General features: G+C 35.2%; 1 protein-coding gene across 4 annotated transcripts in view; it reads right to left on the bottom strand.

Annotated features, from left to right (window-relative positions):
* Positions 1-3,930: 3,930 nt before the first annotated feature.
* LOC105330510 (proto-oncogene tyrosine-protein kinase receptor Ret) overlaps positions 3,931-15,504 on the bottom strand; it is a 31,668-nt gene continuing 20,094 nt past the window's right edge. The window contains exons 8-21 of one of the 4 annotated variants that reach the window (XM_034458724.2): positions 15,046-15,271; positions 14,746-14,958; positions 14,370-14,621; positions 13,879-14,144; positions 10,717-10,870; positions 10,337-10,444; positions 9,851-10,077; positions 9,168-9,290; positions 7,788-7,858; positions 7,495-7,535; positions 6,893-6,989; positions 5,715-5,814; positions 5,500-5,572; positions 3,931-5,212 (exon numbers count right to left, since the gene is read on the bottom strand). In XM_034458724.2, coding sequence (XP_034314615.2) covers positions 4,917-5,212; positions 5,500-5,572; positions 5,715-5,814; positions 6,893-6,989; positions 7,495-7,535; positions 7,788-7,858; positions 9,168-9,290; positions 9,851-10,077; positions 10,337-10,444; positions 10,717-10,870; positions 13,879-14,144; positions 14,370-14,621; positions 14,746-14,958; positions 15,046-15,271 — 2,247 coding nt within the window. In that variant the 3' untranslated portion in view covers positions 3,931-4,916. Of the gene's footprint in view, positions 5,213-5,499; positions 5,573-5,714; positions 5,815-6,892; positions 6,990-7,494; positions 7,536-7,787; positions 7,859-9,167; positions 9,291-9,850; positions 10,078-10,336; positions 10,445-10,716; positions 10,871-13,878; positions 14,160-14,369; positions 14,622-14,745; positions 14,959-15,045; positions 15,272-15,504 lie in introns of all 4 variants that reach the window. The other 3 variants (XM_034458722.2, XM_034458721.2, XM_034458723.2) reach the window with 3 other exon arrangements.

The raw sequence follows: 15,504 nt of genomic DNA, 5'->3' as shown, positions 1-15,504 counted from the left end.
GTTGATTTACTTGGTCATTGGAACACTGATCGAGTGTAGCACAAACCAGCTCGTATATACGATTCAAGTTTAAGAATTATTTGCTTAAATGCCTATTGATGCAAAGTGACGGGTTTAACTTGATCTTTATTATTTTAAAGCTACACACTAAGTTTCAAATCAATTCACCAGACCATAACGAAAAAAGTCTGGAAAACAAAGTTCAGACAGAATGACTGACAGACAGACGAAAACGACAGCGATAAAGACTGTATGTCTTCTCCGGCTTCACTGGTAAGAAACTAATAAAAGTGACATTTCGAGCAATCGTATTTTTTTTGTGAACAATAATGATTATCCGTACAGGTTTTGATGTTTGCTATTATTAGGATAAATGTTTTGCGCATTGTATCAAATCATTTCATGGTATTGTTTAAAATGCTGTTATAAAATTCTGAGAAAAATTGGGCAGAATGATTGCTTCATCACAATCTTTTATTGATAAAGATGTGATACCGAATCTTTAAGGAGAAGACTACCCAAGTTATTTAGAACTTGTGTCTATTAATCCATTTGATTTAATCAATAAAATATGTTCAATTCAATCTTGTAATGAACGATACCGTTACATACCGGACCGTATTCTAAATTACACTTACTTTAATCATACACAATTTAATCCGGATCGTATAATAATGATGCTGTTGTTGTACCGGATCGTATATCGTATTATAATTTTACACAATTATTATACCGGATCGTATACTAATTTTACTATTATTATAGCAGATCGTATAATAATCATACTGTTATTATAACGGATCGTATTATAATGATACTGTATTTATACCAGATTGTATTATAATGATATTGTTATTATACCGGATCGTACATGTATAATAATTCTACTGTAATTATACCGGATTCCATAATAATTACACTGTTATTTTACTGGATCGTATATCGTATAAGAAATGATACATTAAGTATACTATGTATATACTGCTTATACAATGAATAATTGTATAATAATTGTGTTATATGAATGATTCCGTAACTATACCGGACCGTATTACATGTTTAATGTTTCCGTAATTAACACGATCTTATAAAAATGATACAGTAACTACTATACTCTGTCCCAAGATATTTTGGATTCACGTTTGGACGATTTTAAATAAAAATACACTTACCTGTGAAAGAAGTGCAATTGAAATAGTTGAAACGGGTATTTTCCAAGATAATTTCATTGACACATTATCATCTTTCACTCGGAAAAATTCACATGAACGAAAACAGATTCCTTACGGAGATTTATAATGGGGAATGTTTACATCTTTTCTCCATTCGGAATACACTCGGAATACATCGCGCAATATTTCGACGTTATCATCCGGGCTTGCTGCAATGCAAAATCTCCGTAGACATCACATTTTTTAGCATTGTATTGAAAACTGATAAGCTAACAGGGGCGTTTTGACTGAGAAATCTTGGAAATTTTTCATACTTTTGAATGAACATCGTTTGGATCCTGAGGTATTTATAAATATCAAACAATAAAGCCAAACGTGAATCCAAAATATCTTGGGACAGAGTATAGTATACCGAATCGTATTAATATGATACTGGTATTTAAACTGATCGTAAGTTATTGATACTGTTATGATACCAAATCGTATAATAAACAATACAATTAGTATGCAATAGTAGGTGGTACACTATAACTTGATTGTACGCAAAGAATAATATCATAATTACAATGGATTGTAACTGATACACTAATTACATCATGGTTGAAACTTTTTATAACCGACTACTAGTACACTGTTTTTAACTATGCTAATGAACATTTGGTAGCTCTGTAGGTTGTCGTTATGAAATTGCGTTATAAGCTGATATTTTAGTTTTGACTCCAGTGTTAAGCCCAGCTGCAAAAACAAACTATAACGTGAGGAACAAAACAGATTAAGAACTTTTTTAAATACAAGTATCTTGATGGGTAGAAGATAATATATTCGTAATAAATTCTTTTAATAACATATAATTGTAAAACGCAAGGGGTCGATTACCCAGGACGTTTGTTTCATTTACACTGATGAATTCTCGCACCGGAAGTCTCACGGCGTCATTGTCGAGATCTCGTAAGCTTGAGATTTTCATGTCCCGTTACATCATTCATGTAGACCTAGCAATTGTAATCCATAGGATTTTCCGAATGTACTTAAAAGAAATCTCTTTACAATAAAGCAAAACCGATTTAGTTAATTACAATATCTAATTTAAGCGTCCAAGTACATGTAATGTACTGAAGTAAATTTCATATTGTAAATTAAAGAAATATGAGATGTATTTTTTAGAATTTTATTTTACTGCAAAAACCTGCTAGTATGATAAGTCTGCATATAACTTAAAACTTCTATGATTATGATAAGATTTCAAAAAACTATTAATTTTTGTCAAAGGAAATATTTCTCTTCTAGGGAATATATAGCAAATCAATTTTTGTACAGGACGACAATAATTCAAATTTGCTCCAAATAAGGCTTCTTAACGGCCTTTTCCACAAAAATATGGCTAACAGAAATTTAAAAACCATGATATTTTTGTCATTTTAGTAGAAAAGAACATTTTAGTAAAAAAAAAATTCAGCATGAAAAATGCAGCTCATATTGCTTTACATAATAAATCTAAACTTGCGTACAGTTTTCAGTGTTGTCGTAATTATCATATAAAGATAAATCATTGATCCGTTAGGTAAAGCATTATTGGGGTCGTACGAGACATCTTTTTCAATTAAGATATGAATACATCGTCACTGTTAAAAAAAGTTAGTCATTCTGGAAAAAAAAAACCCATAATAAATCTACATACCCCCCCCCCCAAAAAAAATCAAAATAAATAGTTAACCTGTAAATGATGATGTTGAAAAGCAAATATATTCAATGACTATTTCTGTCAAGTAAATGACCAAACCGTAAACTACGATAGTAATGGCATGCTACCGACAATGCTTCTCAAATAAGCTTCATCATAACTTGCTTACCCTCTTACAAAACTATTCAATCTTTCTCTTCAATTTTTACTTTTCCCAATCAATGTAAAATCGGAAATGTAACTCCAGTATATAAGAAAGCATCAGCTAACACGACGAGGAACTATAGACCAATATCTCTGCCCAGTGACCTCGGGAAGTGTATGGAAAAATGCATTGTTAAATACTTACACAATTTTCTTCCGTCCTAATGATTTAACTGTTAATCAAATGCTTAGTATATCCAGTGACTTTTATCGGGCTATTGATTAAGGCAAAGTGATAAGGATAGTTTTTTCTTTTATAAGCAAAGCATTCGACAAGGTATGGTATAAAGGTCTCCTATATAAACTTAGTTATTTAGGAATACGAGGTAATTTATTAAAATGGTTACACTATGAGCTTCCTGCTTTTTCTTTTATGTAATTTGCACCTCTCCTATTTCTCTTACCTAAGAGAGGGAATTGTATAAGCCTTTTGGCTTGTTTCCCATTCTTATTGTACACTTTGTAAATTATTTGTACCTCTTAATGATAAACTCAATAAATATTGTTTAAACAAATGTAGTGTTTTATAGACTGAACGCCGCCAAATGGAAATGTCCATGCGCGGATCCATTTTTTTTCAAGGGGTTGGATGAGAAGGAAATCTATGTTTGTCGGAATGGGGGAGGGGGGATTGAAGTTCATTTTTGGTATAAATTTTACGATGTAAATTTAAGAAATTTGAATTTTCCCGAGCCTATTTACCCGCGTATGTTGCCCATTACATCCTTAAACATTCCATTTGATAACAATGGGTTTTTATATTATGTGTATAGTTTTACAAACCTTTAGTAAATAAATGTCATGAATTCTTTTACTTTGGTTCGAGTAAATCAATTCTATGATACTTAATTATTTCATGAAAGAACAATGATATATAGATGATTTAGATGTTTACTCTCTCTCATACACGTAACACAAACTTCAAATAACGCTCATCAAAGTTATTCTACCAACCATAGGGTAACAACTGATTAATTATGTACAATAAGCATGTCAAAATTGCGAGAAACAACATGCAAAATATTCAAAATGGTAACAAAACATTCAATGTACAAGATAGGAGATGTCCAGAAGCAGTCTCCTCTTATTTTTAACATTCACCCATGGTAAACTTGTCACCCCCAAAGAAGTCACAATGAATAACGACCCTGTGTCTTCATTACCAGGGCCACTTAACAGTGGGTGGTCCTTTTTAAATAGCCATCGTAAACAACAGTTAAAAATAATAAAACTTGAAAAAAAAGAGAAGATATAAATAAAGGACCAATACCTTGCACTGATAAAAAAAAATTGACACAAACTCAATACACGGCCAGCTGACAAAATTTGACTTGACCAAATAACAGTCGCCAATATATAGCAGCTACACAAATCAAACAATGTAATATCTCGTGTATGGATGCTGAACTCTTTGTAATTCAGTCCTTGCTGATTTAACAGTCTCGGTGTGGGATTGTTTGTTCACAATATGAAATCAAATAATCAATATATTATGATTAATTACATTTTGTGATATCATCTTTCAGATACAATAAACATGATCATTCATTAAACAAATGCATGAATACTGCAAAGAGAAATACAAAGTACGAGCGAAAAGTAGGACAATCATGTACGAGTTTTTGGAGGCTAATATCTAAGTATAGGCATCACATGCACAAACGTATTGTGCAACATGTATGGGGAAATCACTCCTTCAAAATGTGTCCACTCCCAGAAATTTGACGTATGTAACAAGGTATGACATGAAATTGAACCTATTTTCGCTTTCAACAAATAGACTAGTCAGCAAACAAGCTCACAGTAATTATCCAGCTTTTATATCAATTGAAGAAATCCCAGTGTTTCAGCATCAACCACTACGCGACGGCTTGGAAAGGTTGCTTGAGGGGCATGTCTTCGTCTTCACTCTCTAACGAATTTGAGAACACCGCCGTTCGACATTCTAGCAGTAATGCGACATTCTCATCATTTTGAACACTACACTCCGACTGACACTGGAGTTCATTGCACTTCTGGTTGATGACGTCACTCCGGGATGCCGGCGTCAGATAAGGGTCTCCACTGCCCACCTGGTCCTTTGTTACCACTCCCACTTCCTTCCTCTCCCTGGAAATAGGTGGCTCTCGTCGACTGTCAACTGCATAATAAATAGCTAGGGGCAATTAATCAGTCTGTGAAGTCATCAAATTACTAGTTAATTTCAACAAAGAAAAAAATAATTATGAGTTTTGTAGCCAATAACTATATATTGATTGAGAGAAAACCAAAGCTTTAGAGTTTGATTTCTTTCCCTGTATTTTTTATAATGAACTCTTCTTTACAGGAAGATAAAAATAGTTTAGAAATGGTCATTGCTTTCTTTATATTCCGATTAATATATTACAACCGAGGAGAAAAAAACCCAAAACAAAATGAATGTATATATTTTTTTATAAATACCATTGGCATCTGGGCACATGTCAAAGAGATCTGTATCAACATTCTCAAATCCTCCGGTAAGCTCCAAATATTCCTGTAAAATGAGTTATATTTGGTATCTCTGGATGTTTACGTTTGTTGGGACAACAATTCATACGATAAATTCAAAGGTTATGCTTGTTACGATGTACATGCAATGTATTTACAGACAATACTGAAGAAGTAAAAACCCTTACAGTTCTCTGTTGAAGCATTCCATCGAAGATTCCTGTTAGACTAGAGAATACTGGCCTGTCCGTTGGATCTGCTTTCCAACATTTCTGCATCACTGCATACCTATATTGGAAACTAGTTTTGTATATGTTGTACGAAAAACGGAACAGTTACTGGTTTGGGCTCTCTTGCCATTGCCAAAAAGGCGGGGGGTTTTTTCTCGCCAAAAATTGTTGGAACCAGTACATGAAAATTAAGAAAGCAGGCAGCAACCTTTCTGACACTGACTTGAACTATATACGTCATTGAAATTATTCCTTGACTAATAAATACACAGTACCCTAGAGAAATGAAAATCGTTACTGTTAGATTACACATTTACCACTTCTCATAGGAAAAAATCTAAATAAAACAACACGTATATCAGTATCATCCTAAACCAAGAATAATTTGAAGGAAAACCATTAGACGGTGCTTCAACCAAAGTCAGGATTGTCATAAAACTTGACTACAGTACGACAAAGTGCCATTCAGATTAAGGACCCTCTCAATCCTTATATACAGAGAGGTGGATGACGAAAAATTGCTTACATAGTTAATGTCACTGCCACCTCGCACAGATACCTCTTTCTGGAGGTAATGGCTCATACACTTATATTTTATATTCACTAAGTCATAGTCTTAATCGAGGAAGTACAATAAGTAGTCAAGAGAACAAAATAAACAAGATATAAAAAATGCCATCGCTCCCTCGTAAATAATAACACGAAATGATGTGTCCTTGTACTCGCGGATACTGTGACGTTGAAAGGTTAGGCATGCAGGTTACTTAGAAAGTATTCGCAAAAAAGGTGAGGAAGCTAAGTAGAACCATTAAAACAAGACCTTGGACTTTCGGTGGGATGTAACTATCTTTTTCTTGCATCAAAAACAAGTTAAAAATGACACTGGTTTCAAGTGAAATATGCACAGATTGGGTCGTCTTAGCTCAAAAGCCAGACAACTCTTGTTGATTTCAAGAGGCTTGGCTAAGTGGCTAGCAATGATGTACCTACATGTACATCTCATTGCTGCTTGACACAATTACCCAAAGTCCAATCCCTTGTTAAAATGGTTCTAAGCCATTTCTTACAGAAAAGGCGAAGAAGCTAAGTAAGTCAGTACTTAGAAGAAAAGGTGAGTAAGCTAGCTAGGTACTCACAGTTCATCGGAGCAGCCCTCCGGCCGGTCCATCCGATACCCCGCTATCAGCAGGTTATATAGCCTCTCTGGAGGGACACCGGGGTAGGGCGGGGCTCCTAAAAGTATTAAGGTTTAACTGAAGTTTAAAAGCACCTGCCAAAACTAGTAGCCGTTCTTTATTTTTATTTATTCAGGCACGTAGCATCAGGGGGGGGGGGGGGGCAGGGGGGGGCAGGGGGGGGGGGGCCTGCCCCCCCCCCCCCCCACACACTTTTTCCTCACAGCAAAGATTTTTCTTAAATTTACATACAAAAAATTGAATTAACAAGGAGTTGCCCCCCCCCCACTTTTCTGTGACCCTGGAAAAATTGAATTGAAAATAAGAAAATAAACAGTGAAATTGAAGATTGAAGTGAAAAGAATACCCCCCCCCCCCCCCCCCCCCCCCCGGGATTAGGATTTTCAGGATTTTGGGAAATACCATTTTTTTTCTTTTTTGTTTTTTTTTTGTTTTTCAAGATTTTTTGGATGAGTTTGCCCCCCCCCCCCCCCACTTTCAAAACCGATGCTACGTGCCTGTTATTGACATCTCAAACTTTCTTTTGGCATTCGAGGTCTTACCTAGTGTTACAATCTCCCACAGTACAATACCAAACGACCACCTAAAATAATCCAAAAACTATTTTAAACTTTTTTTTCTATATATAGAAAAACCTTAAAACTATATGATCTGTCATGAAATAATAAAGCAAACGGTGTACAGACAAACTGAAATACTTGTTTGTTTCCTTCACAACATTGACCATTACAGTGACTACACTGCACTGGTTAGTGAATAACGATTTGTCAATCATTGTTGATGAAACATTGAACAAAATAAATTAAGTCCGAGTTTTAATAAAATAAATACTTACACGTCACTTTGAGTTGTGTACACCTGGGCATATAACGATTCTGGTGCTAACCATTTCACTGGAATTCTACCCTAAAATAAAGCAGGAGTTATCTTTCTTAGGAAAGTTATATTTTACTAGCAACTATCGATTTTTATCGAATTTGAAAGTGAAGAACACTTTCAGTAAGGATTGTCATTTCCAATCAGTCAGCCGATTTTTTCATTAATGGTTGTAATACTAGAAGATACAACAGTTCTACATATCATTAATCTCTTCTGAAAACTGTAAAGGAAGGCCTAGAGGTATGATAGGATTATTAAAAAGGGAGACATTTTGCAATATCATGTTACTACCGAGAATATCGTTCGTCCAAAACTTATATCGCAACAAAACATGTTGATAGATGGCAAGGATATATTTCTGGATTGTGAAACATAACTATGAAATTTCAGATGGCAATTAAGATTAACCAAAAGTTATTGATACGCCTAACACAAAAATATCCCAGTTTAATTTTTATACAGAAATGGATCAAGGCTCTGCAGCGGTCAATGACAGCCTTTTCATTGATGTTAAGCCATCACTGCGGCTTATCTAAGATCAGCTCCGAGATTAGCGATCTCAGCGTAACAACCTGGGTGGGTGTTCAATAATTTTAATGTAAATTTGCAATTGAGTAACCGATCTGAACTCGGAGATTTTAGCTATTCTACCAACTTTTAAGTTCATTGGCGGATAAAAATAACATTGATGTGCAATTCAAGTTAAAAGTTAATGGTAAAGGAATGACATTAAAATCGTGAATATTTCAAGATTATTCTTATTGCACTTGAAAGATCTTGAAATTGAGATATGCAGGCTTTTTAGTAGACAGCTAATTAACCAGATTTTGAGACATGTGAGATTAATTAGAAATCAACTTACTCGTTTGGAATACCGTAAAATGTAGTAAAAATACAACTTCCTTTACTCTTTTTGAGATATGCGATTTATCATAGAACAACTTGCATTAATACATATATTGTTCTCCTTTTAAGATGGTATAAGACACTTCCATGTTGTGACGTATTGCTTATCGAAACAAACGAAAAAACCAAGTGTAATTCTATTTAAGTAGTTTCTTTTTCAAAATTGTTAATTTTTACCTCACCAAATATTTTTATAAGCCATTTTTATTTTTGGTTAAATATTTCAAAATTTGAAAATTCTAAAGCGGTGAAAGTACTAGTATTTCAATTATAATGTACTATATCGACATATGTCCCATACCACCTTAAGGTATGTGACATTGTCCATGAGGCACCTTGCTTCACTTCTTTTTTATATGCGAGAATACATGTACAAAAAAATTCTTTTAATCTGTTTGAGATACGTGAGGTTACCTAGGGAACAACTCACTTTACTCCTTTTGAGATATGTGTCTGCTTCGTATACATCTCTGGTAAGACCGAAATCGGATATCTTCAGAACCTTGCCGGTACCAACCAGAACGTTTCTTGCAGCAAGATCCCGATGTACAAGCTAATAGGGAAAAATAGAGCAACATCAAGTACAAAACACACCCTTGTTTCAGGTATTAGCAATCGCAACTTCTCGGGCCTTTCCGGCAAGCTCGGAAAAACACCTCGAATGTATTAACATCACCGGATGTTAGAATTTTATACAAAATGGAGTCGCTTCCCATTAAAATAAGTATCGGCTAGACAGTCTTGTATGCCGCTTCTGTGTTATATTTTAGTGTATATCGTTTACTTTAATGAAGTAATAACTCACATCTCAACAGATCTTAAAATGTGTTCTATTTATATCAAGTTTTACAAAAAGGGGGGTTGTCATGGACGCCTAGGTAATACATTCGAGGTGTTTTTCCGAGCTTGCCGGAAAGGCCCGAGAAGTTGCGATTGAGGTATTAGGGGTATTTATTACGTCTTTCCAACTCTGTGAACCCAAGGTTGATTGGACTTAATTTTCTCTTTCAAATCAATGTGAATAATGGGGTATCATGATTCGTAATGCATCGCTTTTCGTTGATCATCATCCAAGGAAATCAATTGCAAGAAGTGCTCAGCCTTATTTGTTACCTTGATTTCACTGAGATATTGCATTCCTTTTGAGATTTGCCAAGCAAACGACAACAGGTCTCTGATGTTCAGGAGCTCTGGCTCCGTGGAGTTCCCGCTCTCTGACTGCGACCTGAAGTATCGTCTGCAACGGTGATTAATGTAGCCGTTCTCCTCCAGCCTCGAGTTCCTTAAATACTGCAGCAGGGAGCCGTGCTCGCAGTACTCCACTATCACATAGAAGGGACCTACAGACAACATATGGCATAATTCAATAACAGTCAATCAATTCTACTGCATTGTACACCTTTCCAGTTTTATATTAAGTAATTCATCAAAATTAATAAATCTTAAAACAACAACACACTTTTCATTTATTAGAAAGCCGTCGTTCACTGTGAAACCAGTTACTTAAAAATCTCCTCAGGGGACATGCATTTTTCTACAGTGTATGGAGAATAAAGTTTATGGTTTTTTTTTAAAGATAACGAGATGTGAAGTGAGTACCATTTCTGGTGCATGCGCCTAGCAGCTTGATTACATTCGGGTGGTCAATGTCCTTAAGAAGGTTGTACTCCGATAATAAATCCTGTAATTCACCGTTTGAATCACAGTCTGAAAAAATAAAATGTAACAATGACCGTGAAGATAAACGGAAACACACATGAGCGCTATGTCTACGTATTTCTCATCAAAGACATTTTAATTTTGACAAAGGATTTCAAGATGATGATTAAGCTTCATATTCTAAGGTGATGTGTCAACAATAATATTACAAAACGTTGAAGCTTATTTCCCTGAACAACGGAACTGTCTGAGAATAAAAAGCAGTAAACTTCTCGTACGATATTAAAGGATTAAGTCTTCCTCTAAGACAATGAACTTACTTTTCAGCATCTTGACAGCCACGCACTTGTAGCCCTCTGGACCGTCCATTCCGAACGCTTTGGCCTTCGCAACGCGCCCAAACTCCCCCTCCCCTATGGTCTCGTCCAGTTTCAATTTGTCACGAGGAAACTCCCATTTGTGATCCTCACTGGCCTTTAAAAAACACAGGGTGGTATAGTTTATTGATATATAATTGATATACATGTATCAACTTTAACACACTTTTTTTATTACTAAATAGTGAGGGATAGATTTAAACTTAAACTTCATTGAACGAAAATAGTCATTATAGTTATGCAGTGTTTGATTAAAAAGACAAGTGACCTGCAAAACTATTGTGTGTCTAAAAAGTTCTACCATATCATTAGTTAATGAGGCATTTTCATGGTGTTTAAAGACTGTGCAAAATATACTTTTTAATATCAATATTCTGTGAAAAATACTGGCGTTAAAAAGTAAAAGTGACACGGGGACTCAAAAGGGATGTTTTAAAGGGACTTGGACACGATTTGACCTCAAATTTTTCAACAACAAAAAAATCAAAAAAATTATAATGGCTAATATGGATGTTTTGAATGCTTTGTCAAAATCTGAAAGTCAAATATAGGGCTAAAAGCAAGTTACAAAGGTTAGAATTCTTTGTTTTGTAAACAAAGCTCGAGTCTTGTTATTGTTTGCATATGCATTGTATTGGTATAAGTTTCACTCTAATGTTGCTTTTTGTCGTTGATTAAAGTATTTAAGAACAAATTAAATCATTTTATCTTGTTGCCACAATTTATTTGTCAAAGAAATGATGATTTCTTTACTTTATATTATTTGTAAACAAATATAATACTCGAGCTTTGTTTACATGTTAACACTGACTTCCCTCCTCAGTATCTCGCTTGTAACTTGATTTCTAGCATTGAAATTTTGGTGAATCATTCAAATAACACAAATAAATCATTCGATACTGAAAAATTAAATACAAATCTTTTCATCTCAAATCGTGTCTAGGTCCCTGTAATATTTAACTAAGATAAAAGGAAATAAGAAGAAATGTACGAAATTTGATCATATGGGAGGATTCACGCATTTTTAAAAAGCGATCACATACTAGTATCAGTTTACAAGTAGATAAAAGTCATCCGGAAAAACCAAGTGATCTGAGAGTCACGTGATTGATGTCTAAAAATAGTTACAAGTGGATTGACGCACTGAGAAAAGAATTGGAATTTGAAGTTATTCGATGTCTGTAGTAAGAAATATGCATTCATACAGAGTGCATCTTAAATATAACGTTCTTGAAGACATCAGGCTTTACTGAGAAGCCGCTCGCTCGTGATATACCGGTATGCCCTGCTGCAGTAATTTACTTTCCCCCGCGCTCGCGTGGCCATGGTTAGCGGAAAGGAAACTCAATATTTATGTGTTGACCCATCGGATAATTCTAATTTTCTCTTTTTGATTCGTTTAATTTACGTCTGAACAACGTAATTTTTCAAAAGTACATATTTTCATATGATATATAAGATATGTGGAAATCGTGTAGATCTGGTATTTGGCAAATTATAGGTTTGTGTGTCACCATATCTTTTTGATGATGATTATTACTAAATATCAATTTCCACCTATCCCATTCTACCGATTAATTAACATGAAAAGTATTACTCTGATGGTGATAGATCTAGTAATATAACACCGAATTCATTTCGTGCCTAACACAGTTTATTTGGGGAAGAAAGAAGCTAAAATGCTGTGACATATCAACAAAAAATGTCATTTTAATGGTTTTTCCAAAGCAAAAAAAAATCCTTCATATCTCATCCACTTTTAAACATTTTTTTGCATTTATAATTGTTTTAAATCCTACTATAAGGCACGAAAGAGACAGATATGTTAAAAGCGTTATGTATAAAAATAATAAGTTTCCAGTTTGCTTTGGAAATACTAATATTTCGTAGAGGTGTTTGGGTACGCCGAACTAAAAAGGGTAAGATGTAATCGATTTATGCATTTCTATCACTGAATTCCATTTCACATTTAATTTCGATCTACTATACTGATGACATTTTGGAAGTAAATCAATGTTTATTAAAATGCTGGATACTGATCTTGGTATAACAAATCTGCTGATATTGTAATTTTTTTTTTAAACTTGACGGAAATCTTCCCCTCTGTTGCAGTGAAATCAAAAAAGGTGGAAAATCGCTTGCTTATACAAAACTGCTTGGTGTGTTTAACTATCTTAAATATAGAAATATTGAAAAACTTTGATTAATGCGCGTCACTCCATAGAGCGAAGGTCGAAGTCGCAGAACTGTGGATACAATAAAACTGTTATGTGATTTGCTACAGAAAACTTGTCTCGACAAAAAGGAGACAAACGAACGGTCGGAGGTTACCGTACTTGTAATTATTCAGAAACCAGTTATTTATCCGTAACACTTCAAAGGCAAATAACCTTAAAAATCTTCCTACATACAATTGTTCAGCGTGCTACCCTCAGTCATTCCGATCATTTCCATTTTATCTTTAATATAGTTTGATTTGTGAAGGATAACAGAATTTTCCCCAAGGTCTGAGGGAAGATCAACAAAATACCCTCCACCCTAACACTCTTCAAAAATAAGTTTATGCCGCTTTCAATGGGTAAAAATAAAAATACGTGCGCTTTGTAAAATGATTGAAGCCTTTTCCGTGCTTAAAATCCATGTCCCCCATTTCATTTTGTAAAAAAAAATGATATTTGAATTGTTTTCTTTTATCTGTCCTTCGTCGTGATTAAATACAAGGACATGACAATAATTGCGAACGAATGCTGACTAAAACGTCGGATCCACAGCATTAATTCAGTATGATCAACAGTTTTTATCAATAAACAAAAAACCAGATAAATTGGCTTGGAGTGCAACAATCTTGTCAATTCCAGGAATTAATGAGGCAAAACACTGTTGTGGATTGGAGTTTGTCGTGGCTGCGGGACGTCTAAGACCCTATTTAACATCAATTGTGGACTAAACTGGGTGTCACTGCGACGTCTGTCAAATCAATTCTATACTCTTGCGTTCTTCAATTCACATTTTTTTTATATAGACGATATGGTTTTACTTATGCTCCTCTGGTCTAATAAAGAGAAAGAAATACGGTCAATAAGTACCCGAGGCAAAAACACATACCATATTATAATCTGGTGATCGTTTTGGGGACCATTGCGGGGATGTGTGTGGAATCCGATAATCCTCATGGTATTCCGAAGGGACACCGGAAATAGACGCAGCACTGCCCACGTGTTTGAGAGGTTGACCCGCGTGACAATGGAGCCGACGCAATCGCCATGTTAAGACTATGACGCAGATGAGGGCGCCGACACAGCCTGTGACAGCGGCAATGGTTGTGCGGCAGTGCCAGTCGCACCCTATACCCGAGTTACTCTGAGACTGGGCTGTAGAGGAAGAGACTACAAAAAAAATATAACCAAATTGAAACCAGTTTAAAATTTAAAAACCAACTTACTGATAGACGGTGTCTACATGTAGATTGTAAAATTATCATTTTCTGATGTAAGTATATCAAAAAGATCAACTTTGAAAATTAACCAACATTGATGGTAAGCAGTAGAGTAAATGATTTTTTTTTCGTTTCAATAATTGTGTTACTTATTGAGTACCTTTTGGTGTAAACGGGTAGTCGGAGAAATCCAGTCTTCCAGTCGTAGTTTCTGGGTTCCTGACTCTGACTGGGGGCTTCTTCTCCACCTTTGACGTAATGTGGGATGTAGGAATCACTTTTGAGAAAGACGAAGGTCTGAAACAGGAACACTCCCCGGCATAGTTACACCAACAAGGACTGGTCCCCGAGTCAATGCCCCGAGCAGGGTTGTAGTTAGTGTTCAAAAACCCCTCCCCTCTTATTGTAGCTGCTGAAAAACATTTGAACTCGTAGCTTTCATTGAACAAATATACACAACAATAGTATAAAAACCATCAGTATACAATAAACAACGGCTAAGGGGGTTTTTCAGTAAAATGGAAAAGTTTCCTTACTTGTGCAGTCCTGCGGACAGATGAGGATATCGAGAGACTCTCGGTCATCACACATGTGGTCTGTACACGTAGTCAGGTCAGAGACGCAAGTGGAAAACTTCCGGGAATACCCCCTTTCGTCCCCGGATCGCCAACGACATTTCCCGTTTCCGGAACCGACCCCACAACCCTTGTTACAAGACATTTCGTCCATGTAACTTGCACAAGTAACATCTGAAATGAAATTGACAACTCTTAATTTGTTTGAATAATTGATAAAAAAAAAGAAGGGGTTTTATTTTTAATTTTGTTACAACTTACTGCAGAGATAGTCGTCGACAGGTACATACGGTCCCTCGATATTCAAAACAAGAGTGAGCCGGTGAAACGTGTGCTCAATTGTCAAGTTCACCTGAGAGTTTAACTTCCGTAACTTTGTGACGTCATTGACATAAACTATTCCGGAAGAGAACGTCACATCAAAAGCGTCATTGGAACCTTTGGACAAAGCGAATGCCCCTTTATCGGGATTTGGAAATTCAATGACCTGTAGAGGTTAAAAGAGATTTTTTTCTTTGCTACATATTTGTTGTAACTTCCGAATGACCAAAATGTCTAATTTGAGATTTAGTACATGTATGATGAGCTGCTAGACAAAATAAGACGCAATAAGACATAACTTTTTCCTTTAGCAATTGCCTCAAAGTTACAGTAACTCATATTTATCCCCGAAATTATCTTTTAGACCTTAACAAATATATTCAACGGCATAAAGTTGAT

Source organism: Magallana gigas, chromosome 7 (assembly GCF_963853765.1).
Source record: "Magallana gigas chromosome 7, xbMagGiga1.1, whole genome shotgun sequence".
Lineage (NCBI taxonomy): Eukaryota > Metazoa > Mollusca > Bivalvia > Ostreida > Ostreidae > Magallana > Magallana gigas.
This window is presented reverse-complemented; position numbering and strand designations above follow the sequence as displayed.